This window comes from Python bivittatus, unplaced genomic scaffold, assembly GCF_059951505.1.
Source record: "Python bivittatus isolate LINGU-HERP-01145 unplaced genomic scaffold, Pbiv_v1 ctg000480_np1212, whole genome shotgun sequence".
In the NCBI taxonomy this organism is placed as follows: Eukaryota; Metazoa; Chordata; class Lepidosauria; order Squamata; family Pythonidae; genus Python; species Python bivittatus.
The window spans coordinates 100,708,532-100,735,396 of record NW_028277075.1 but is presented as its reverse complement, the minus strand read 5'-3'; the positions used below and the strand labels follow the sequence as shown (position 1 = coordinate 100,735,396).

At 36.7% G+C, this 26,865-nt stretch overlaps 1 protein-coding gene across 6 annotated transcripts in view; it reads right to left on the bottom strand.

Moving 5' to 3' along the window:
• The window catches only part of PKP4 (plakophilin 4), a 146,399-nt gene that overhangs the window by 78,471 nt on the left and 41,063 nt on the right, over positions 1-26,865 (bottom strand). For all 6 annotated transcript variants that reach the window (XM_088146588.1, XM_088146585.1, XM_088146584.1 and 3 more), the window contains one exon: positions 17,863-17,975. In XM_088146588.1, the coding sequence (XP_088002714.1) occupies positions 17,863-17,975 (113 nt within the window). The remainder of the gene's footprint in view (positions 1-17,862; positions 17,976-26,865) is intronic.

Here is a 26,865-nt window from a genome sequence, read left to right as displayed (position 1 = left end):
ACGCTTGCTCCTTGGGAGGAAAGCTATGGCAAACCTAGATAGCATATTAAAAAGCAGAGACGTCACCTTGCCGACAAAGATCCTCATAGTCAAAGCTATGGTTTTTCCAGTAGTAATGTATGGCTGTGAGAGCTGGACCATAAAGAAGGCTGAGCGCCGAAGAATTGATGCCTTTGAACTGTGGTGCTGGAGAAGACTCTTAAGAGTCCCCTGGACTGCTAGGAGGTCAAACCAGTCAATCTTAAAGGAAATCAACCCTGACTGCTCATTGAAAGGATTGATAATGAAGCTCAAGCTCAGATACTTTGGTCACCTAATGCGAAGAGAGGACTCTTTGGAAAAGACCCTGATGCTGGGAAAGATTGAAGGTAAAAGGAGAAGAGGACGGCAGAGGATGAGATGGCTAGATAGCATCACTGAAGCAATGAGCATGGAACTGAGCCAACTCAGGGAGGCAGTGAAGGACAGGAAGGCCTGGTGCAATATGGTGTTAGGATTTTCTCATGGGAAAGGATGCAGCTCGTTATCTTCACAAAAAATGTTGTGACTAGAGAGAGATCGTATGACTTGTGTATCAGCACGTATACTGCTATTTACTGCCACCTATTGGCGTGTGTATGCTAGTTACCCAGTGGGGGGGTATGGAGTGGCAATATAACTGGAGCATTGTATGCCCAGTCTCGCAGTTGTTTCAGTGTTAGCCACCATGTAGTTATGTAGTTTTATGGGTTATGTAATTGTAACTAATAACCAAGTAGTGTACCTCTTCTCTGAGAGTTTTTGGCTAGAGACTTTATGTTTGTAGATAAGTCTTGGATGCTGAATTTATGAGAAGATGTGTTTTTTCTTATATTTTGTATACAATTTGTATTTTATGAAGTTTTGCATTTTTATCAATAAACAACCAGATAGTATATATTTTCTGGCTGAGTTTCTTTGGAGAACAAGATATGGACATTGCAGTTTGCAAACCTCTCATGCTGGTGTGTATTTTTTCCTTGGGCAAAAGTTTTTCTGGGAGCATTGCTGTACTCTGCTCAACATATGGTTCATGGGGTCACGAAGAGTCGGACACGACTTAACGACTGAACAACAACAAATACAGTTTCTCCATTGCAGCTTATTTTTAAGGATGAAATGCTCATATTTCATAGACAGACAGACAGACAGAGTCAGTCAATCAGTCATTCATTCATTCATTCATTCATTCATTCATTCATTCATTCATAAACAGGAGTTACTGGGATTTGTTCAAGAACCTGGAACATACTCTGTGATGCCCTTTTTCATTATTTCTGGTAAGATATCACAAAGCAATCCAATATAGGAATAGTATAAATGAAAAGCTATGGGATATATTCAATATTATTTGAAGCTTTAAAATGAAGGGGTGGAAAGAGAACATACTGATCACAGTAACATTGATTAAATCTCTATTAGGGCAATATTTTTATTAGAACAATTCAAAATAACAAAGTAATAAGCTAGCCTAATAAAAATATTGCCTTTATCTGTTGCCTTTAAGCTAGCCTAGAGTCTTGACAACTACAGGGACATTTCATGTAGTTTTGTAGGTAACATTTTCAGAAGTTGTTTGCCATTGCCTTCTTCCTATGGCTGAGTGAAAATGGCTGGCCCAATTACAGTTGTTTTCTCTGTCTAAGTCCTGTCTAGACGTTGGGTCTCCCCACTCCTAGGCCAGTATTTTAACCACCAAAATGGTGTTTAATGCCCTGATGTGGACTTCTAAAAAAAATGCTGAGAGTTTTAAGTTAAGAAAATAAAACACCTGTACAGCAGGGATGATATTTATGCAGTAACATTATGATCAACAGGTTCCAGAAAGTGGTCAAAAATTGTCAAACTTTCAAGAAAGGTATTTCAACATGATGAATAATTAGCTTATGTAAGGCAAGACATCGTAACAGCCACAAAGATATATGACTTTGAAAAACAACTAGACAATTTCACAGAGAATAGCTGTGTAGAAAGGTTAGCTAGGTCTCTAGGTTTCTTAGGTCTTCCTAAGAGAAGTTCTGTAGATTGAGACATATGATGTTGTAGACAAGCTAAAAGAGATGGATACCATCTTAATTCCTTGCTACTGTATTCTAAATTCTCTTCAGATTACTATTATAAAAGACAGAACTCTACACTAGAAATAACTTTTCTTGTCTGATTATTAGAGCAATTATTATTGAGCACCTACTTTTTAAATCTCTGAATTTTAAAAGAGAGAGTTCTACTTCTGTTTAACACCTTGAATGCCAAAGAATAATTCTCAAGAGTTGCATCTTTAGTTTACAAGTCTGGTCACTTCAAAAGATCAATGCCACTTATGGATATCAATTTCATCACTGTTCTGCTAATTTTGATGGGCTTAGCCAGTTTTAAATTAATGAATAAATTACCTGTTTAAGTTGAATCCTGGGTTAAACTTGCACATCATATACATTTTTGCTAATTTACTGCGGAAGTTCATGTCTATGGCAAAATAGACCATAAATTGGGTAATGCGGAATGTGTTCATTGTACAGATTAGAGAATACAAGTCAATATTTATGTAAAAAAGAACACATTTGATTTTTCAAGTCTCATTAAGTTTATAAATCAAGTCCTCCTTCCCATAGCGACTAACTTCTTTCTGAATGATATGCAAAATTGTCGCATATCTTCTAATTAAAATGTGGTATCTGTACACTAGCTTAATTACTTGTACCTCCCATCTTTAGACCACTTGATGAGACATTTATTTTCACTTTGTCTTTCAAACACAGCCAGTGGTTTTAAAGAAATGAGCCAATCACGCTCAAAAGTTGTACAGTATTTGAACATTTCAGATATTCATAGGGTAATGGGATTTTTTTCTGTCCCAGAATGAAAATACATCAATCTTCTTCCTGTTTTATCATGCTAATTCTCGCAACTTTTATGGATTATTTCTCCCTCCTTTGGGAGTGTAGAAAGATATAGAAATATGAGCATTTGGAGATGTAAGATAAGAATTAGTCAGATGGATGGATGGATGGAAGGATAGATTGATACAGACAGGTATAGATGAAATGTGGGACCACATAGTCCACCTGGTCATTGATTTTGATGTGTTGCAGTAAAAGTAGTTATATTAAGGATAGAAAAATTGATCTTACATTAATTTGCGATATGTGAAATATACTATATGAAGTAATAACTACTGCAACATTACTTCCAAAATTCTGTGTTACCTAGCCGGGTAATGAAACGTTTGCAAGAAAAGAACCAAGCTCAGAGAACCCCAAGGACTCCACAAAATTCTGTGTTTCCAAACAACAGAAATTTGGATAGGAGAGAGATTATCTGAATCTCTCTGGTCCTCATCTAGCACTTTCACCACACTATCTTTCATTACCTAGGTCCAAGACACAAACTACACCGAACATAGTTTGAATTTGAATAAGTACATAGGATCGCACTCTTAAAATTTTCACTTATGTAAATATATCATCTAAAGAGAATGTATATAAAGTGACATAGCAACAACTGTTCCTTCAAGGAACCCTTAAGTCACTTTTCTAAATTTGTAGATTTCAAGAGGCCTGTTTTTTAAAAAACAAGCCAAAAACAAAAAAATAATTAAGCATTTATGCTTTTGCGCATAGGCAGGATAATGTAACTAAAGGCTAAAGAGAACAGACCCTCTAATAAATCCAGGGCTGAAAGGAAAAAAGAGCAGCATTTTCAGTTTTTTAATCTTTCTTTTGTTTTTAAAATTTCGTACATTCTCTCCCATCAAAACATATGGGAGCTATTAATTTGTACTTGCTCCAGAGGTAGTACATATTAGAAACAGATTTGGGGGGCATGTCAGGGAGGTAATGAGTGTCCAGGGACTTGAAACGTCATAACTACAAGAGATATAAGGATAGCAGAAAATTCTATTAGATACGTGGAAAAATTTAGATATAGACTTTGGGATCTTATCCCAAAAAACAGAGTTACTGTTTGATCCAACAGATATGACTATAGGCAACACCAAGTACACTCAACCAATGCAACTATATCACATTATTAGAACATGGATATTTGTTAAAACTTGTTCTAGTTTTTTGTTGTACAGAAACCAGATATTTTTTATCATTTCTTCCATTACTATGACACTGGCAGTTTTAAATTTTTGTGCTGAAGGAATGCTCAGATTGTTCTTTAAAAAGTTAATCAGAGCAGTTCTGTTCTACACCCATCAACACCTACTCTCCAGATGGGTAGTGTTAACTAAAATAAACATGACCTTCTCTTGTTGCACATAGTAATAGAATTTGTGGTTACATCACAAAAACTGTTCTTAAAGATGTCCTCTTAAATTAATTTCAGAAGAGTTTTCACATGAATCCAGAAAGGCAAAATAAAGGCATTAGGTGGCAGTAGGTGAATCACTGAATTTACTGCAAAGTAGTAATGTTATTTAATTTTTTGCAATATTTATACTACTTTTCAATGCAAAGCAAGGCATGCATTTAAAAACAAAAGTATACCAAATTTCAACTTAAATAAATTAAATGATTTTGGCCTCCTCCAGTCATGAAATACGAGAACCTCAAACACATACAAACATACAGCCTTTAAAGGTTATGACTTAATTTACTTGTGGTATCAACGGAAGTTTACGTTGGCAACACATTAGATGTGTTTTCCTGAAATTAAACAAACCTGTTTTTTTAAAGTTTTTCAGCTAGCCCCTTCTGCCCCATAAAACACAGATTGGAAAAAGGATAGTTTATGTAATTTTATATAAAAATATAATAAATAATGTAACAGCCATTTAAGGAAAACTGCATAAAACAAATGGGAAATGCTTGCCAAAATACATTCAGATGAATTATGGAATGATCATAGGCTTGGAAGATGGCAGGAAAAGCATATATAATAAAAAGAGTATTTCATTAACTTTTAGAAAAACAAAATGTCTTAGCCAAACATATTCAAGACATAAGAAATTAATTTTAAAATATTCATTAAAAGCAGAACCTCCAAAATGACCTTAGTGTTCATTCATGGTATTTAATTTACAGAACTGATAAGAAATTATTTTAATTGTTCCTGAGAATGAAAGCATGAACTGGTTTCATTCCCTCTCTTCATAATGTTCAAAGTATAAGGACTAGCCATTAAACAGTTAAAGTGGCATTATGTGCACACAGAAGGGATCTTGTTGGCAGAGGCAGCATGTGATGGGGTAGAATGCAGGCAGAGAAGGCAGAAGTAGGCCGGCAGTGTTGTGGGACTGGACAGGTCCCTGAGGCTTCTGCACAACACCTTGTTGCAGCCTGGTCACCATCTTGCCCTGTCACATGATTCCTGGATCCAGGAGGATGGTGCTGCAGTTACAGGAGTGCTGGACTGTGTGTTCAACCCTGGGGGGTATCTACTCTTACAGTATTTGGAAGACAGAGGCTGTGGAATTTTCAGACTTATCATCTATGAATAGACGGAGTTGGGTGAAATTATTTGGATTTGCTGGGCTGCTGCAACAACCTTCTTTTGGATGAGAGCCAGGGCGGAGGGAAGGAGCAGTAGCCCCTTTCTCACTTCTTGGACTGTTGGCTGGGTGAGAGTGGGCTTGATTTAGGGGTGCATTGAACCTATGTATGGGATTGTAGTAGAGGTTGCGGGGGGGGGGGGGGACTGCTGGGCCGCTGACTGCAGAAGCATCTCAGCAGCCTTGGCCCTTTCTGGTGGGTGGATAATTGATAGGATGAGAAGGGGACCATTGGCCTGGGAGAGAGGTTAGCAGGTAGTTGGGGAAGAAGACATTTCAGGGGGATTGAGAGCAGGAAGGGACACTGAGGTAGTGATGGACAGGAGATACCATGGGAAGCAGGGAATGGGCTGCTCTCAGGGAATGTGGACCTGCTGCTTGGTGCCAGTGTACTATTCTAACCCTGTGCGCTCAGCCTAAGTCCTGGTCATTGAACCTTCAAAGCCTGGGCTTTTGGCTGCTACTACTAAATAAGGCCTCCCTCAGATGTGATATTTTGGGAATGGAGGGAGGGGTCACCCTCTTAGAAATCTGCCTGGGCAGGTGTAGCATCAACTGAGACTCCAGGGCAGAGATGGTAGAGTAGCTATGGTTGTCTGAGGCATCCTGGTGGTGGCCTGGTGACTGGGCATGAGACTGTTTGTTAAATTGGCTGTAGGGATCAAGTGGGACTGTCAATGCTGTACCAGCCTCCCTGTCCAGATTGGTGGCAGAGTTCCCAGGCTTATGGTCTTGGGAGACTTCAATCTGCATTCCTTTGGGGTGGAGTTTGAGACAGCTCAGGAATTCATGGTCAGCAGGGCAGCCATGAACCTGAACCAGGTCACTGAAGGCCCAATATATAATGGCGGTCACTCTTTGGACCTGTTTTCCTGTTGGGTCAGTGGCCACATGATCTGGAGTTGGGGAGATTGCCATCATTCCCCTGCCATAGTCAGTTCACTAACACCTGGGAGTGCTCTGGTGCCACTCTGTACCGTGGGGAGGCTGGACCTACTCAACTGGTTCTCCCCATGGGCTTAATGAAGCTGGTGGAGTCCCAGAGGGAGCTTGGAGTTATTCCTGAAGGCTTGATGCACGGTCTGACCGAGACCTTGGTTATCACTATGTTCCCTTCCTCCCCCCGCCCCATGCCATGGAGCCTGAGGCTACTCCTGGTTTACAGAAGACCATGATTTCAGATTTTTTGGAAGCACCAACCTGTTCTGTTCACAGTATTGGACTATAGAACTCATTGCATTTCTAAGCTGTATAGGAGGGTGGGTGATAAGAACTGTATCATCTGGACAGAGCAGTATTGGGATCTTCCGGCCTGCTAATTTGGGAGCATGATAGTCTGAGTTGTCTGCTGATTCAATCATGTAATTAATAAACAAATTAAACAGGGCAAGGGCCAGAATGCATCCCTTCTGCACATCTCTCTGCATGTGTATCACATTAGAAAACAGCCTTGATAGTTACATATTATTGTAATTGGAGGAATTGGTGTACAAGTTCTGGATCAAATAAATATGCTGCCTACCCATCATACTATTTCTGAGCTTATCCCACAAAATCCTTCTAGCTATACAAGGCAAATTTAAAGTCCTGAAATACCATATGTAATGGTGGTTTTAAATTGTGCACATACTTCCAAATAAGGTGATACACTGCCAGAATATGGTCTACAATTGACTGACTATCCATCCTTAGCCACAGAAGGTCACCCTACCTCACAGGGTTGTTGTGGGGAAAAAATAGGAGGGAACACCACCTTGAACTCCTAAATAAAAAAAGCATGATATACAGGTGAAACTCGAAAAATTAGAATATCGTGCAAATGTTCATTTATGTCAGTAAGGCAACTCAAAAGGTGAAACCAATATATGAGATAGACGCATTACATGCAAAGCGAGATATGTCAAGCCTTACTTTGGTATAATTGTGATGATTATGGCGTACAGCTTATGAAAACCCCAAATTCACAATCTCAGAAAATTAGAATAGTGTGAAAAGGTTCAATATTCTAGGCTCAAAGTGTCCCACTCTAATCAGCTAATGAATCCATAACACCTGCAAAGGGTTCCTGAGCCTTTAAATGGTCTCTCAGGTTGGTTCAGTAGGAATCACAAGCATGGGAAAGACTGCTGACCTGACAGTTCTGCAGAAAACCATCACTGACACCCTCCATAAGGAGGGAAAGCCCCAAAAGGTAATTGCAAAAGAAGGTGGATGTTCCCAAAGTGCTGTATCAAAGCACATCAATAGAAGGTGATGTGGAAGGGAAAAGTGTGGTAGAAAAAGGTGCACAAGCAGCAGGGATGACCGCAGCCTGGAGAGGATTGTCTGGAAAAGGCCATTCAAAAGTGTTGGGGACTTTCACAAGGAGTGGACTGAGGCTGGAGTTAGTGCATCAAGAGCCACCACACACAGACGGATCCTGGACATGGGCTTCAAATGTCGAATTCCTCTTGTCAAGCCGCTCCTGAACAACAAACAACGTCAGAAGCGTCTTACCTGGGCTACAGAACAAAAGAACTGGTCCGTTGCCCTGTGGTCCAAAGTCCTCTTTTCTGATGAGAGCAACTTTTGCATCTCATTTGGGAACCAAGGACCCAGAGTCTGGAGGAAGAATGGAGAGGCACACAATGCATGATACTTGAAGTCCAGTGTGAAGTTTCCACAGTCTCTGTTGATTTGGGGAGCCATGTCATCTGCTGGTGTTGGTCCACTGTGGTTCATTAAGTCCAGGGTCAACGCAGCCGTCTACCAGGAGATTTTGGAGCACTTCATGCTTCCTTCCGCAGACGAGCTTTATGGGGATGCTGACTTCATTTTCCAGCAGGACTTGGCACCTGCCCACACTGCCAAAAGTACCAAAACCTGGTTCAATGACCATGGGATTACTGTGCTTGATTGGCCAGCAAACTCGCCTGACCTGAACCCCATAGAGAATCTATGGGATATTGCCAAGAGAAAGATGAGGGACATGAGACCGAACAATGCAGTGGAGCTGAAGGCCACTATTGAAGCATCCTGGTCTTCCATAGCACCTCAGCAGTGCCACAGGCTGATAGCATCCATGCCACGCCGCATTGCGGCAGTCATTGCTGCAAAAGGGGCCCAAACCAAGTACTGAGTACATATGCATGCTTATACTTTGCAGAGGTCCGATATTGTTCTATTTCCAATCCTTGTGTTATTGATGTCATGTAATATTCTAATTTTCTGAGATTGTGAATTTGGGGTTTTCATAAGCTGTACGCCATAATCATCACAATTATACCAAAGTAAGGCTTGACATATCTCGCTTTGCATGTAATGTGTCTATCTCATATATTGGTTTCACCTTTTGAGTTGCCTGACATAAATGAACATTTGCACGATATTCTAATTTTTCGAGTTTCATCTGTACATTAATAAATATATATTGTTCTGATTTATTTACTTCTTCCACAGTTTAAAATTATATATTTGAGAGGAAGTATGAAGAGGTAAGAGGTAAAGACAGAGAAAAGAGAAATTGGGATTGTTTATGTATACAGTCAAAAATATTTGTTTCAATAGGCATGTTAATAAAATGAGCTACCTTTCTTTGGGAAGACCCTGTTCAAATGACAATCCATAGTTTAGAAGCCATTCCAGCAATATTTCAAAACTATTCAGCTTAAAACTGAAATGTTCATAAAGCCTCAATATTAGGTTGTTGCAGCCAGCTGCCTGCATCTGTTTAATAGGAACACTGGGTGAGTTATTCAAAGCATAAATGCTCTACAGAAGATTTAGATATACATTTTTAATTCCAGTTGGTGGGGACTGTTACAATTTGGGTTTTTACATCCCTGGGGAAATTGACTTGTGGCATTACATGTTTGTGAACAGAATGGCAATCAGTACAAGTAATTAAAAATGGCTGCTCCAAGAATACTGCTTCAGTGAACTGCTCCAAATAAACTGCATTTTTGGAGATATACTTTCCCAGTACATCTGGCTGAAAGTGGGTGTTGCTCATGCTGTTTTAAAGAAAGAATATTTTTAAAAATTTGTGATCATTTGGTACATTCAGAGTAATATTAATGGTTTCCCAATATTAGTTAAGCAGAAGTAGTATCACCACAAGCAGTAATCATGGTAAATATATCATAATAGAAGCTATTTTTAACATATTAGCATAGTGTGAAATTGGGGGGGGGGCATGGGCAATTCTTGGTTGGTTAGGAGTCTTTTTTTTTTTAATTAAGTATCCAAAATCTGAAGTGATCAGCACAAGAATCTTGTGTTACTGAATGCTGGAGGGGTAAGATAGGTCACTCCCTCCTGCCTTCCGTGGTGTTAAGCTTATCCCAAGGCTTAACATAATGGCTTCTCTGCTTGTCTATCACTGATTCTCAGTGGGAAATCACACTATCATTGTTTGGCAGTCTGTCACCACCTTTCAACCTCATAACCACGCGGGGCTCCTAGGGGCACTAAAACAACATAAGCTGCTCACAGGTTATGATAGATGAATATAACCCTGCAAAATATAAATCTTTTATTCAAATGTGGATGGGAGAAGACAGGGGATTCTTGAGGGTGACAAGGTAACTAGAGGTCAGGGAAAGGAAGAGAATAGAAGCAGGGTTACTCTGAGAAACACTCATATTTTAGTCTGTATAAGGGAATACAAAAAGCCAAAACAATCCATTCCAGTAAGGCTTGCTCTGCTTACAGTGTTTCCTGATTTCATGATCTGTAGGTGAACAGCCTTTTGCTGATACTTGCCGTAAATACACCGTGGACCATTGGCTGTGATGGCTTTCAACTAGGTGTAGATAAGATACTTATTTGCCGTAAGTGGAACTATCATACTGAGAAACAATACAGATTCTAGTGGATAGATACTATCTATAAAAACTATTTATGGGTATTTTGTTGCTATATAACATGCTGAATTACAGACAGTATGATCTAGCAGATTCTAAGTTTTTGTATGCAAGATCCAGTTACCTTAATCGGAAACATTTCCTAATATATTGATTGCAATCGACAACTGGGGTATAAAAGGATGGAAAAATAAAATTTGTAAGCAAATACATTTTAATAATGTTCTAGTGATTTTTACTGTTTCATATTTTTCAAATGTTTCTTTTTCCTCTTTTTTATATTAATAGTAATGTTTTCTTTTTTCTAAAAAAGAATTAATCACAATCTATAATTTCATAATTTTATTGTATTATCTATATTGCATTACTTGTTATTCCTGTATTTGTACTCTGCATGGAGTTTCATATGATTTTAGGGATCAAAGATACTCAGATATATTTAATCACTTAGGAATATGAAAAAAAACATAACTTAATCACATTTGCAAATTCTCTGTTATTTACCTGTTTCTATTTCTATTTTTTTTCTGTTTTTCCTTTCATGTATGTATGAATGTATGTATGCATGTGTATGTATCTTTTTTTTTAATGTTCAATCAAAAATATAAAAAGTCCTTATAATTACATTAAGAATTAAAGTAATTTAGAGGAGTTGGAATTCCAATGTAGTTGCTAAATTAGTAGAAAAAGCAGATCTTGCCTCACAAGTTGCGCTTGTCATATTTACTTGGCTTAGTATCTGCACCTTTGCATCATTTTTTCCCTTTCCAAGCCCCCGACACTTGTAATAATGGGCTTGTAAGAAAAAGAGGTTTCCCACGTCTATTGGGGTTCAAAGACGATAACTTTCTGGCTGTTTTTTGCTTTTTAAGTAACTTCCACTGTTTAAAGAGCGAGAGCTAAGGGAGAGAATAACAACATCCTTCATAAGAACCAGATGCCTTTGTCTCAGATGCCCCATTTAACTTCTGAGAAATGTATCTGCCGTGATACGTTCGGTATATATAATTGTCGGACCTGAGCGGGCAACATGAAAAGTGACGTTCTGCCCGTTTCAGCTACTAAAATTTGACAGCAAAATGGTTTAATTTTAGCAGCAGGATGCCCTCTAAATACTATTTGTGGGCCTTTGGGGGGCACTCTTGGCATTAAGTTGGGAATGGAAGCACACACACCATTTACTTTCCTATCCTTGAACCCTCAACAAGAGCACAAGATTTGTCTTGAAAACTGTAACTTCCGGGCTTCTGATTTGATATACTGATAATCTGAGTTATGATCTTTGTCCTCCATCAATTTAAGGGGCTATCTCATCTTTTTTTATCCTTTATTGCTTAATCTGTAAGCATGAAACTTTTTTTGTCTTTTTAAAAGTACCAGTGGTTGTGCTGATAAATTATGCTTCCAAAATCAAGAAAACAGAAAATATGAATCACGCCCCCTCTCTGCCCCTCTCCATTGCTCTGAAAGGGAACAGCTTCTTGGAACTTATGCGTAGTTAAGGAATTTATTCCTGACCCATAAATGAAGCTAATCTCACAGAAAGAAAGTTATGTGGAGTTGCTTATCACTTTAAAAGCTCTTGGTCAAGATTTACAGCCTTTTAGAATGACAGAATTCATGCAGATAAAACTGCAGTGGATGAGATGAGACAAAACCTTTTGGAGATAAAGCAGAAATCTGATTCTCTAAATCAGAAAATAGCAAACGTAAAAGCATTAGTGATTGAGTCACATGATAAAAAGAATCACCTAATTCGAAACTTCTTATAAAAAATGTACAGTAATGTTGTAGTAATTCAGTTTCAGTAGTGTTGAAAGAAAGACATTTAAGCTAACTGATCTGTTTACCGGGTCTGCTTCACATAAACTATTTACAATTCCTAAACATTTCTTACAATGAAGCAATACCAGACTTCAGCAGCCTTTATGAAGAAATTTACATAAGATTTTCTTCTTTTACTCCAGTCTGAATGCAAGTTGGAAATTGAATCTGCTGATCATGTGGGTTTTCATTTCTTTTTGATACAGAATGCTAGTTCTATTGTGATTAGATTTGAAAGATCTACAATAAGGGGCCATGTTTTGCATTTATCTTGGTAGCAGAATGTTTGGAATGGAATACAAAGAAAATGATATTTCCAGATCCAAACAGTTCAGAAACACAGGCTAGGCAACAAAGCTTGCTTGGTAGCCAAACACAGGGGGATTAAACCCTTTTTTCCAGCAATTTTGATTTTTTAATATTTTAAAATATTTTTTTAGGGGAGATGGCTACCATGGCTTGAGCTGTGGGGAGTTCCTACATGTATTTCAGCATATCCTTTTTGGAAGTCCTGTAGTATAATTTTAAAGGGGTTTTTTTTGTTTTTGTTTTTAAAGTTCTTTATTGTTTGAATTTTCTTATTCAGTCTTTTACATTTTTCTTCTTTATTATTTGTGGGTTTCATATTTTTATTTTTAGTTCTTCAAAAAGTTTTTTAGTTCAATGGAAATTCAATTCTTGTTCTTTTCCCTAAGTAATGAAAATACTGCTTATTTTTATCTGCAGTTCTCTTTTAATTAAGTTGTATTTTAGTTTATTAGTTTATTAGAACATAAAAGGCCTTATAGGTCCTTCTATGAGGAGAGTTACCTACTATACTTGGTTATTTAAAAACATAAGGTATTTTCAAACAAGAAATTTCAGCATTTCTATCTGAGAAAGACCTTTTATCTAAAAGATGGGTTGGTCATATACAAACCAGTGGGAATTCAAAATCTGTCAGGGATATAGTTATGTTGATTGACATGTCTTCAAAATTTGTAATGGTACAAGAAGTAAAAAAAAAAGATGATTAAATTATTTAATAATCATATTGCTATGGGTCAAATAATTATCACTGAAGATTTTAACCAAGATTTAAATCCGCTGTTAGATTGTGATACTGTTTGTTAGACTGCAATACTGTTTGCATCTCATACACTGAATTTTATTCTCATACATGGGAATTGCTACAAGTTTATATGTTGAATTTGGTAGATATAGAGCTTGAGAGCTAGACGTTCTATCAATGGACATGTCCTTATACTTCAATATCTGGCCAAAAAATATACATCTATGCACAAACACACTCAATATATACTATTTAATTCTGTCTTGTTGGAAATTTATAATGATGCTTTTAAATACTGCTTTCGAATTTCCTTTAATGAAGCTTATACAACTATAATTTTGAAAACTGGTAAAAATTTTGCTAATTGTGCAAGCTACTGTCTGATATTTTTGTTAAATGCTGATATCAAAAATTCTGACAACAATCTTGGCACATAGCCTATAGATGATTTTATCTTTGATTGACCATTCTATGCAATCTGGTTTCATAAGAGAGCAATAAGCCTTGGGTAATATTAGGTAAATTGATATGTTAGAAATATACGTATTCTGAAAACTGAAATTTGGTTTCCCTGGATATGGAAAAGGCCTCTGATATAGCACAATTTAAATTTTTGGCCACATATGGATTTCCATCTTTCATTATCAAGTGGATTAAAGTGTGAAATTCTAATTCTTTTGCCAGAAATATTACAAATGGAATTATTTCCTCATCTATCAAGATATTGCTTGGGACTTACTAAGGATGCCCTTTATTTCCTCTTATATTTAATTTGACACTGAAATCATTGACCTATCTTGCCAGGCAACTGAAAGACAGTCTAGGCATAAAAATGGATGAACACAAATTATTGCTAATTATAAACATTCCATACCAATATTTATTAAAATAGCTAGCACAACAGTAAATTATCAGGTTACTGAGTTAACTGGATTTAGTCTCATATTTTTCCTATAGGCTCAAATATATTTATGGTAAACAAAATATCTTATATTTTTCCCATGAGCAAAATATCTTTACATTACATAAATGTTTTAAAATGTTTGTCTCAGATTAATATTCATATAAAAAGATGGTAAAAAATCCTTGATTACTTAAAAACTGATATATGAACTCAAAAGGTTTCCCATGCAGTGGTGTCCTCAGCAAATATAAACACTCTTATGTACTTGCATCTTGCATGCGTTCACAGCTCATTCTCTTGACACATTATTAAGCCAGCATATTACCTGTTTCATCTATAACAATTACGATTATTAGAACAAGTCAAATTATTAAAATGTGGTTTGAAGTTCAATTACTTATTTCAAAGCTGGTGCTTGTGATTTCCCTTTCCACATGAAATAGTGAACTACAATTTTGTTGAATCAAAATCTGTAGACAAGGATACCTTAAAGAGGTTGCACACACAGGCAAAAGTCTCATACTGAATTTGAGACACAAATAGCTAAACAATACTAATTTTCATAAGCTACAAATGATTTGATCAATAGAATGCTTTACATATCCATTTTAATTAATCCTGAAAGTATGGTCACTATTTTAAGGCGTTTCCAATCTCCTGACATATTTGATTGCTTTGCTGACTGAACGTTCAGAGTTTGTAAACATATTAGAAGAAATATTGAATGAGAAATTCTCAAACCACAAGCTTCAGATTCAATGACTGTATTCACTTCTAATCCCTTGCACCCTGTACCTCCTTTCTCAATGAAGAAATCTTGTTATTTATAATTAGTGAGGTTCTTGGTTAGAAAAATAACTGCTTCTGAATTTTGTACAGATTACATAAACTGTACATATGAAAAACTGACTTAATTTCATGGTAATGTTTTTTTCCCAAGCCTCCATTATCTTAATCATGTGGACAGCCACCTATTAAAAGAAAAATAATCATTACCAGTTGCTTATAGTAGCAGCTGTTAGGTGTAAAATATATTAGTATGGTGATTCCACATTTACAAATCTAATCAAGCTACAGAAATTTATTTGGAAAGTATTGAGAAAGCAAGAAATCTGCCTGAATTTATGAAAAGCTAAATCATTTCAAGTTCTCTTTTAGGATCGATGAAGCATTCAAGTACTTCTAGATCATATGATTCTAAGTTACTCTAAATAACCTATATTTAGAAAGTTCCCAGTGCAGCTATTTAAAAAATAACAATATGTAAGCTACAGTAGACAATCTGAACTAAAAACAGATTAAAACAAATTATCATTAGAATAATCTGTATTGAATTTGATATTTTTTGACTTGCTTATGAATGATTTGGTGCCTGAGATGACTAATGATGTGATCAAGTCTGATGATTTCAAATTATTTTAAAATGGTTAGCACAAAGGGAACAATTTTGGAAAATGGACATTAACTGGTAAATTGATTCAATATCAGAAAATGCAAAGTGAATGGTGCTGATCCATAATAATAGTAACAACAACAACATTCCTGTCTCAATTTGGAGCAGCACATAAATTATGACAATATATTTATCCTAGATCATAGGGAAGGATCTGATAGTCAAAAGTATCAAATCAATCAGAACTATCTGTTGACGATGTGTTATTTTTAGATATAAACTGGTATGCTTTAAGCTAGCAGTGCTAACCTGGAAAGAGAAAATAAATGATTCAATCTGCTGTTGTAAAGGCAATGTTGGGGGTTTATTAAAGAAGGAATCTAAAATAAAATTATAGATTTCATGATGCACAAAAGGTTACACAAATCCTGGAATACTGTGTCAGGCTATGATCACCATTATCTCAAAAGGATGATTTAAGAGGTGGACAACATCCTTACAAGGAAAGGTTAGAGAGGTATGTGACTTTTTAATATAGAATAATGGTGAGAAAGAGGAATGTAATACAAGTGTACATGCATTGTGGAGAAGGTGGATATGGAGAATTCTTCTCCCTTTCTTATTATACTAGGAAGGTTTAAAACTAAGAAACCTGGTTGTTCATTGTGAGGGGATAGCATTTTGGTGTGATCCAGTACAATAGTGCTTTTTTATATTCATAAAGCCATCAGAAAAAATACAATGAAAGTATGCTGGACTAGGGTTGGGACACCTAGGTTCATTTGCCCCATGGAGATCAATAGATTTCTTTGGGCCAATCTTTCTCAGTACAGCCCACTTCAAAGTATTATTATTGTGGGGATAAAATTGGGGAAGATGTCCATGTAAACAATTTCATTTCTGAGAGAAAAGGCATGTTATAAACACAGTAGCTAACTAACCAACCCATCAATCTTACTGGACAGAATAATCTAAAGAAGTATTGATACTGAGAAAGTCACACTCTGCCTGATTTTCATTTTAAAATTATTTTTAAAAAGCTCATCTTCAGTGCATGTTTTTTCCTTATTTCTAAAATGGAAAAGGCACCTATATTTCTTCAATATTATAACCAGGAGCTTCTGCGGAAAGATCGCTTAAATGTTTTAATGCACATCTTATTGTTTAGTATCTATATTACCCATCGTAATTTGTACATTGTAATTTGACAAATCACCCTAAGATATTGTCCCTTGTATTGTTATGCAGAATTCAGTAAGCATGCGGTGAACATCTAACCTTTGGAAGATTGAACTGGAACCAGTATTTTAATTATCCCATATACTTCATCAAAATATGTTGCCTTTCAGATCAAACCATAGATCCATTCAGCCCACTATTGTATTCAACAAAGAGCAGTAAGATGCTCTGAAGATTGCAAGCTCAGGATATGCTTGTATCAGTACATCAGTTTCCAACTCTTTCTTTTATATGCACACAATCAAAACAATTGTTGAGATTCAGAAGCAAATTGATTCTTTTTAACACGTTTCTATACAGAAATGAGAAATATCTGGATCTAAAATTCTAAATTTGCTATGGGTATCAATAGCATGGTGCCATGCAGACAAATGTTAGTAGCTGTATCCATGCACCTGCTTAAAGTTAAAAGTTAATTTAATAGTGTAGAAGTGTGATAATATTTGTTACTGTTTAGCAGCACTACACTGATGTCCCAGTTGTTGCAATTTAGTGAATTATCATGTGGAGCCACCAAATCACTCTACTGAATCCATGAATAAATCAAGTAATCACATCATCTTGAGAGCAGGGACGGACTTCAGATGTTCAAGATCAGTTGTGTGTGTGTTGGGGGGGGGGAGTTCCTCTATAAATCTAAAGGCCACAAACCAGAGTTAGATGCAAAATAGTTGTAGGTGGGGATACCTTTAGAATTAAGGAATAAGGGAGCTTCAGAACACATGCCCATCCTACAAATTTGTTTTCTGTAGCAGAATTAATCTCACAATATAGCCATACAAAATGAACAAAGTTCATCCTGTTTTCTTCCTCTGCTGTGCTTTCATTTAAGGCAAGGAGAACTGTAGGGTTTTGTTAGTGATCTACTGCAAATCACTGAGAACTACCAGTGACGATTTCAATCTGTCATCTGCCTTCCCTGCTACAGAGCTAAATCCATGATTCCCAGGTAGCTGGCAGGAAAGCAGCAGTGAAATAATGCTGAATGTGATATTCATATATTGAAAGATTTTAGTAATTCATGCTGTGATGAAATAAAGGTTTATTTCAAGGAAGTAGCTGACAATTTGAAAATTAAATATGGATGGATACCTTGTGCTTGCAATGCTTGGTGATTCTGCTCCAAGCCTGCATCTTTCTAACTGACTGGCAACAATTTGCCTTTCCACTTCAAGTTCTCTGGTGAGTCTTTGAAACTGGAGTTCCTGTAATTCAAAGAAAAGGATTTAAAATACATTTAAACAGTGGTACAGATAAAATAAAAACTGGTTCACACATCCCAAAACAAGATTCTACTAAGATAAATATGAATTATACATAAAACACAAACTTCTCTTTCATCTAAAAATGGTTAGGGACCCATGTATAAGAACAGACTTTCACTGCTCAAAAGTTGAAGCCTGAAGATTCCCAGCTACTGAAAAATACTTTGTGGTAGGATCATGCCACACCTACACTTGGTCAAATGGCCAGGTACACATACAAAATACCTTGTGACTTGAAATGAGCTTATCATAATTGGAGTGAGAAGCTTTATAATAGGAAAAACTAAGTTTTTGCTTAGAAAATTTACAATCAATCCAGTAACTAATGCCTTAAAGAAGGGTCATATATTTACAGTTGTGTGAAAAAGAAAGTACACCTTCTTTGAGTTCTATGGTTTTACGTATAAAATCATAAAATAAAAATCATCTGGTCCTTAGCAGTTCTCAAAAGTAGGTAAATACAACCTCAGATGAACAACAACACATGACATATTACATCATGTCATCATTTATTTTACAAAAAGAAAGCCAAAATGGAGAAGCCATGTGTGGAAAAACTAAGTACACCTTATGATTCAATAGCTTGTAGAACCACCTTTAGCAGCAATAACTTGAAGTCATTGTGTTCTGTATGACTTTATCCGTCTCTCACATCGTTGTGGAGGAAGTTTGGCCCACTCTTCTTTACAACATTGCTTCAGTTCATTGAGGTTTGTGGGCATTTGTTTATGCACAGCTCTCTTGAGGTCCCGCCAACAGCATTTCAGTCAGGTTGAGGCCTGGAGTTTGACTGGGCCATTGCAGCACCTTGATTCTTTTCTTTTTCACCCATTTTGTCATAGATTTGCTGGTGTGCTTGGGATCATTGTCCTGTTGCATGACCCAATGTTGGCCAAGCTTTAGCTGTTGGACAGATGGCCTCACATTTGACTCTAGAATACTTTGGTATACAGAGGAGTTCATGGTCGACTCAATGACTGCAAGGTGCCCAGGTCCTGTGGCTGCAAAACAAGCCCAAATCATCACCCCTCCACCACCGTGCTTGATGGTTGGTATGAGATGTTTGTGCTGATATGCTGTGTTTGGTTTTCACCAAACGTGGCGCTGTGCATTATGGCCAAACATCTCCATTTGGTCTCATCTGTCCAAAGGACAGTGTTCCAGAAGTCTTGTGATTTGTTCAGATGCAACTTTGCAAACCTAAGCTGTGCTGCCATGTTCTTTTTAGAGAGAAGAGGCTTTCTCCTGACAACCCTTCCAAACAAACCATACTTGTTCAGTCTTTTTCTAATTGTACTGTCATGAACTTTAACATTTAACATGCTAACTGAGGCCTGTAGAGTCTGAGATGTAACCCTTGGATGTTTTGCAATTTCTCTGAGCATTGCACGGTCTGACCTTGGGGTGAATTTGCTGGGACGTCCACTCCTGGAAAGATTGGCAACTGTCTTGAATGTTTTCCACTTGTGAATAATCTTCCTCACTGTAGAATGGACATTAAATTGTTTGGAAATGGCCTTATAACCCTTCCCAGATTGATGGACAGCAACAATAGCTTCTTTAAGATCATTGCTGAAGTCTTTACTCTTTGGCATTGTGTTAACACACAACTCAAAGCTCAAGACCAGCAAATTCCTAAAACTTCGGCTTTTATAGAGGTAGTCACACTTGCTGATGATCAATTGATCAAGGGCATTTGATTAGCAGCACCTGGCCACTACTTAGCCTCTTCATACCTATGGAAGCAGTAAGGGTGTACTTAGTTTTTCACACATGGCTTCTCCATTTTGGCTTTCTTTTTGTAAAATAAATGATGACATGATGTAATATGTCATGTGTTGTTGTTCATCTGAGGTTGTATTTACCTACTTTTGAGAACTGCTAAGGACCAGATGATTTTTATGATGTCCTAATATGTAAAACCATAGAACTCAAAGAGGGTGTACTTTCTTTTTCACACGACTGTAAGTGATAACCAATGGCCATACCACCAAATATTCTAGCTCTACTCTGGTTTAAGGCAAGACATAGAACAGAGGATATTAAAATTTGTTTCCTGGTATATATAGGGAACACCTCAGAAAACCCTTTTCCTTTTTTTAATTCAAATGAGCTGCTTATTCTGTTTCAGACAAAGATAGGATCTTGGCTGATTCATCTCAAACTTTCATCAGGTAACTAGGTTTGTAATTACAGCTACTGCCTGTGCATTCATCTCTCTCTTTCCAACTGGGGCTCAAATAAAAAGTGTACAGATGTCTTATCCTCAGAAGACTATAACAGTGCCCATTGAGACAACTAGAAAAAATAGACCGATAAAGGTACATCACTGCCTCAACTATAAATTTATTTTGCCTCACCAAAAGGCAACCACTGTATTTAATTTAATAAAGGTGTAAGTTGTGTCCTGTGATATCCAAGGACATAAAAGTAATAATGTAAACTGCACAAGAGCAAAAGCAATACAATAACTAGGATCAGCAGTAGAGTACAACAAAACACCACACAGCATTGGAATTATGATGATATGCACAAATTTTTACTACCTGTCTCATATGACCTCTTTTGGGAGGTTCCATAATCAGCATATTTAGGCAAATTACTATTAGGAACATGTCCTTTCATTCATTCTAGCACAGATTTTTCAGAAATTTTTACCCATACCTAAGACTCTTCATGACAAATATCAGGCCCTAGAAGTCAGTAACTGTAACATCCCAATTTGTCAAAATTAGCTGCAGAATAAACCAAGACTTAAGAAATTATTTGAAACCAAAGTTACACTTTGCAGATTCAGGCACTGGGACAAATTCATCCTCCTATATTTGACTGCCGTTTATAAAGTATTTTAGCTGGTTTTGTGTGAGGGGGGCGTGGCTGAAGATTTTACTGCCACTCCTTAAAGTTTCTTCATGGTTTAATTATGGCTTATTGATACTGATATTATTTTTATTTTGTTACATGTTACATGCATAGTACATGTAACATGTAACATTGTACAGTAATCCGCTTATATTCAGCTGAGTAAAGGGCATAAAAATACTTGTAAATAAATAAAGTCTGCTTAGATAAAATGGAAAGCATTTTGACAGCATGTATAGATTCACTTCATTCATATTTGTCAGTCTTCATGACGGACAACTTATCTAAAAGGTATACATTTTTATTCTTAAACAAATGTTCAAGGCACACACGAGAGTTCATAATCCCAAAATTCCCCTTTCATGAACTATTGAGAAACGTTGAGTACCACACAAAAGGAATATTAGCTTATTAAAATATGAGAATGTTTTCTCTCTATCTTGTAAGTGCACTTTAAGATGAGTTTTCTCTTATATGGTAGGTTTTATGCCACTGTCTGGAAAATTCACTTGTATTACTACTTTCGCTTTACAAATTTTCAGAATGCTATAAGGAAAGAATATGGCACGACAGCAGCAAGAATGCATATACTGCAGATATTCAACAAAAAGATGGTTCAGAGCACTGATGTAGTAGATTAAAACATACCAGAATGTACTCAATATCATAATTAACTCCTAATTGCAGTTGTTGATACATGGAATACAGGGAGAAGAGAGCAAGGGAAATTCCACTGCATGGACACCAAACAAAAAACATTCCATATTAGTTTTTCTTCCTTAAGAACAACAAAGCAGTTTTCTTTCAGCTTTCTCAGTCATGACTTCAGATTAGCAAATTAAACTATACAAAAACAATGGAAGAAAATATCCATGGTTTCCTGGCTCTTGGCAATCAAATAAGGCCAATTCCCACATAATAACAAAACTTGTTTTTATTCAGAATGGTACTCAAGTTAATATTGGGAACTCCAGCTGCAATATAGCACACTTCAGCAAAGTGTTTTTAAAACATAATTTAACATATGAATTTGCTATTTTAAAAGAATCTTAATATTCTTTTAATATTAAGCTTAATATTAGCTTTTTATTAAAGCATTTGCCTCATAAACGCATATAATAAAGACCAAATGTTCACCTTAAATAGGAAAAAAAAATAGTCCAAACAATTAAGGAGAACAACCACACTACATTCTTGCAGCTTATTCCTTTACTAAGGATAATTCTGTGATAGATCGATCAATTCTACTCTAAACATTAAGTGATACCCCATATAATCAAATCCTCTTGATCTAAGCTATTATTACAACATAGATTGGCCCTATATTCCCTTTGAAATCTCTAATTTTATCTTGCAATTAAAATGATAAACAAAGGAGGGGGCTTAATTCTATCTGAGTTATTGAAGACTATTATCGGTGGAATTCCTATACTAGTCTCTTTATACATTCATAGTGATCCCTCCATCCAACAATGGCCTAAGGATTTTCTTTCAATCTTTCAATCACAGTGTCTGTTTATAAGAAAAGTGATAAATCTAACTTGTCCCACCAGTGATAAATAAAAAAGTGATAAAAAGAGATAAATCTAACTTGTCTTTTAAAAAAATATCAAAATAGGCTTTGTAAGCTCATTTACAAAACTCTTGCAGATAATCTTTAGAAAGGATGGTTGTGAATATAAATGTGCTATATGAGTAGCTGTTGAGTCTGAAGCCTTCATCTTCCACTCTTGAGTATAAATATGTCTTACAAAATATGTCTTACAAAAGTTTTCAAGAATAAAATAAAATTAAAATATAGTCCAATAAAGATACACTAAAGTAATCAGGGACAGTTATTGTTATTGCTCATGAAGGTAAGTACAAATATGTTTTTAAAAAACAAAATACAAATAAAAATAATTATCTGAGGCAGCTAGGTTTTTTTTCAAAAAACAAAGCAAATACAAAAAACCCTACCATTCCAAAAAAGCAACCACGGCCAGAGAAAATCTTTTGTGTGGGAATGTGTGATAAAACAGGAACACTAAGGCTCAACAGACACCATTCATTTCAGCTTCTCAAACTAGCATCCCTTCATTAATACAGGAGTATTTACATACACACAGAAGCAGATATCATGGAGATTTATAAACTCATTCCCAGCGGCAATTGCTAGCTGTCTACTGAAAATTATAATCCTAAAAGTCATTACTTGAATTGTATGAATATGCTTTTCTTAAGAGGAGGAGTCTTTCATATTACAATTAACTATAAAGCCCAAATGGATAAAACTTAATGATTATTATGGATATGTGTGCTGCGATGGAGTGATACACATGGCAAAAAAAGTTCTATGAACATAGCAACTGTGCATGCTGTAATGAATTTGCTACCTTGCAATACCCTTGAATATTTTGTCAATCTTGATCAAAGTAACTACAAACTAAGGAGGATTTTTAGAGGATAGAGGTAAGGGAAAAACACACTAGAAATTTCATATCTGGCATTCACAGTAAAAAAAAAAATCCCTGTCAAATATTCTCTTTGATCTAGACAACGGCTAGATTTCATATGTTGCAACTGGAAGAAGGAGTTCATAGACATACCCTATTTTTCTAAAAAAAGTTTAAATCTCCTTTGAGTCAAGCCTGACTCCCAGCGACTTCATGAACATGTCCATGCATTTTTCTTGACAACAGTACAGAAATGTTTTGCTATTGCTTTGGTAAAAAATGTTTGACTTCTCAATCTCGTTTACGGCTTTGATATTTCCTAGTGTTCTCCCATCTAAGTACTAACTAGGTCCAACCCTGCTTAGCTTTTTGAGATCATTAATACATGATAACTCCAGTCATGAATGTTAGTTTCTTTTTTAACAATTTCATTCTGCAGTTGTTTCCTGTTCCACCACCTTGATGAAAACAAACTGACTATAAGGAATTATTTACCTGAGCACTTCTAGCAGAGGTTTAAATGGTTATGGTATAGCAACTTGATTATTTTGCAAACAGAAATTCACTGAAATAAGAGGTTTCACCTGAATTAAAAAGGAAGTTTAAGAGGCAAGAGCAAACAACAGTTTCAGCTAAATAAAAGTAAATAATTGTATTGGAAAACATTCAACTCTGGGCTCTCTGCCATACAAGAGAAATGTTTCATTATCAACAAGTGACATGGCAATATCAACAGAAATCTGAATATTCAGAAAATCCATATCATTATTTAATGCCTATGATTCTTTCTCTTCAAAAAAACAGAAAAAGCATATTTTTATCTTTAATTTGCTCTGAAGAAAATATTTTGGGAATGCTGGTTTCTCCTTTAAAATCCATCTTACACTTCCCAGCAACTCAAATTAAAATTTACTAGCATTATCCATGAAATCCCTAGGCCCCTAGTTTAACTCTACAGTCTAACATATGTAACATAAAATCTAAACTTCAGGGATGCGCGTACTATCATCAGATTATGTTAACTGATCAATCTTACCTTTTTTTACCATTATCTTGTCATTCTGATATACAACTTTTTTTTCAGCTTTATCAGCTTTGCTAAATGCCTTTGCAGCTTTTTCTTTCTTAGGACATGTCACTGTAAGCACCAAATTCTTCTGTCTTCATCTGTCCAAATCTCCCTTTCCAATATCAGTGGCTGATATATCTCTTTCCAACACACACACACACACACACAAACCCCAAGTAATTTAATTCCTAATGGTTTTTATGATCTCAATATACTTTGGACCGACATGTCTATATTAAACTCCAAGTAAGAATACCCCAACCCAACCAAATTATTTAACATAGCAGGGGTGAGAAAGAAGAAAGTGAGGAGGAGGAGGAAAGAAGCCTTTCAGAGGGAAGCTGTAAAGTTTATGGAGGTTGAGCTAGCATTTTGCTTCACTCAGGTATGTTTCAGAGGTCCCCAGAAAGGACAAGCTGCTGCTGCTTTCTCAAAGTACAGGTAGTCCTCGCTTAATGATCATTCATTCAGTGACTGTTTGAAGTTACGACGGTGCTGAACAAAGGGACTTATGACCTGTACCTGGAGTTATGGTGATCTGGGCCCTTGGCAATTGGTTTGCCCTTATGACTGGTTGCCAAGCACCCCACGATCATGTGATCACCATTTGCAATCTTCCCTGCTGGCTTCCCCAGAAAGTCAATGGGGAAGCCGATGAGGAAGGTCACAAGCTGCTGCTGCCACCTGCTGAGAGGACTCTCTTGTCTCTGGGAGCTGGCTGAAAAAGCTCTGTGCTGAAATCCAAGCAGGATTTTCAGCCATGGAGGATTTTCAGCCCCAGAGTGGAGTTTCAGAAGCCTCTCCACTCTGGGGCTGAAAATCCAAGCATTTCTGAGGCCCTTGCACACCTGACCCACACTGCACCTTGCGCACCCTCCCCCACCCTCCCGCACATTTCCTCGCTCCCCCTTCTGGAAGCTCCTGGGGCTTGCAACTTCCTGCCAGCTTCCCCACTGACTTGATTATGGGAAGCTGGCAGGAAGTTGCCTTGCCTAACGGCCAGGGCATTCACTTAATGACAGCAACCAGAACTGCCAGGATTGAGGTCATTAAGTGATGCGGTCACATGTGATATTTCGCCTAATGACCACATCACTTAGCAATGGAAGTTCCAGTCCCATTTGTGGTCATTAGGCAAGGACTACCTGTAGTTGCAGTTTTTTTGGTCTCCTACTTATGTGACTAGAAGAGAAGGAAGACCAGAAAACCAAGAACATCTCTCCTTTCCTTTCAATCATTTCCCTAGCTAAAGTAATCTGCTCTTTCTCCTGGAGCCAATCTGAGAAGCTTGTATAGGTTCTTTTTTGATAATTTCAGATTTTAAAAAATGGATATGATAAACTAGAGAACATTCTCCCATTTGGCATTCACCATAAGAATACCCTGTTGATAGGCCTGGGGCCCTGAGGCACCCTGAGAAACTCAAGTGGTGTTGGCAGGTACAGCTTAGCAGTCATTTCAACGAGCAACATGCTTATTATTGGAAAATTGCCCAGTTGCCCAAATGTGCATGCATTTTAAAAGATGTTGTCATTTGTTCCTCGTAGGGGTTTGGAAATTCTCAAGGGCATCATGGGCTTAGACACTTTGTGAATGCTCTAACAGCCAAGAGATCAAGACTGCTGAAAACTGATGCTCTACACCAATGGCGTCAAACTGAAACAGAAACAGGGGCTGCTAACCATAAAATTGATTAATTAACTGTAGAAAGAATCCCTGCAGGCTGTATACTGACTTTAAAAAAAGCACATGTTTATATATCTATTTTTTTAATCAATACATCAACACATTAAAATCAGATAGGAACTAGATATAACTAATACATTAAAAAGCAATATATTACTATGAATGTAACTGTTTTTAATATTTATGCATATTTATATATTTTTGTGAGTATACAGTACACACACACACACACACACACAATATATATATTTGTATATATATCCACCATCCCACTCTGAGCTTCTTCCCAGCCTACCACCAAATTATCACACAAATCACCTCCTCACCTCCTACTCCCATTATCACCTCCCTGCAATGTTCCCTCTAATGTCTGATGTTCCATGTGTAGAAAAAAAAGTGTTTTGTGCAGCTTTTCCCAAACCAAATACAAATGTGTGTGCCACAATATGAGAATATGAGCAAATTGCAAATACAAGTAATAGTGACATGTTAAAATATTTATGTATTTCTTAAAGTATAGAAACTAAAAAGAGTAATAGTATATCACCTACACGCTTGAAAGTTGTGCCTTCAAGTCATTTTGGACTCCTGGCAACTGCCCCCTGCACTTTTCTTGGCAGCATTTTTCAGAAGTGATTTGGCAGTTCTTTCTTCCTGGGGGTGAGAGATGTAACTGGTCCAAGATCACTCAGCTGGCTTTGTGCCCAAGACAGGACTAGAAGTCACTGTCTCTTTGTTTCTACTCTAATGCCTTAACCACTACACCAAACTGGCTGCA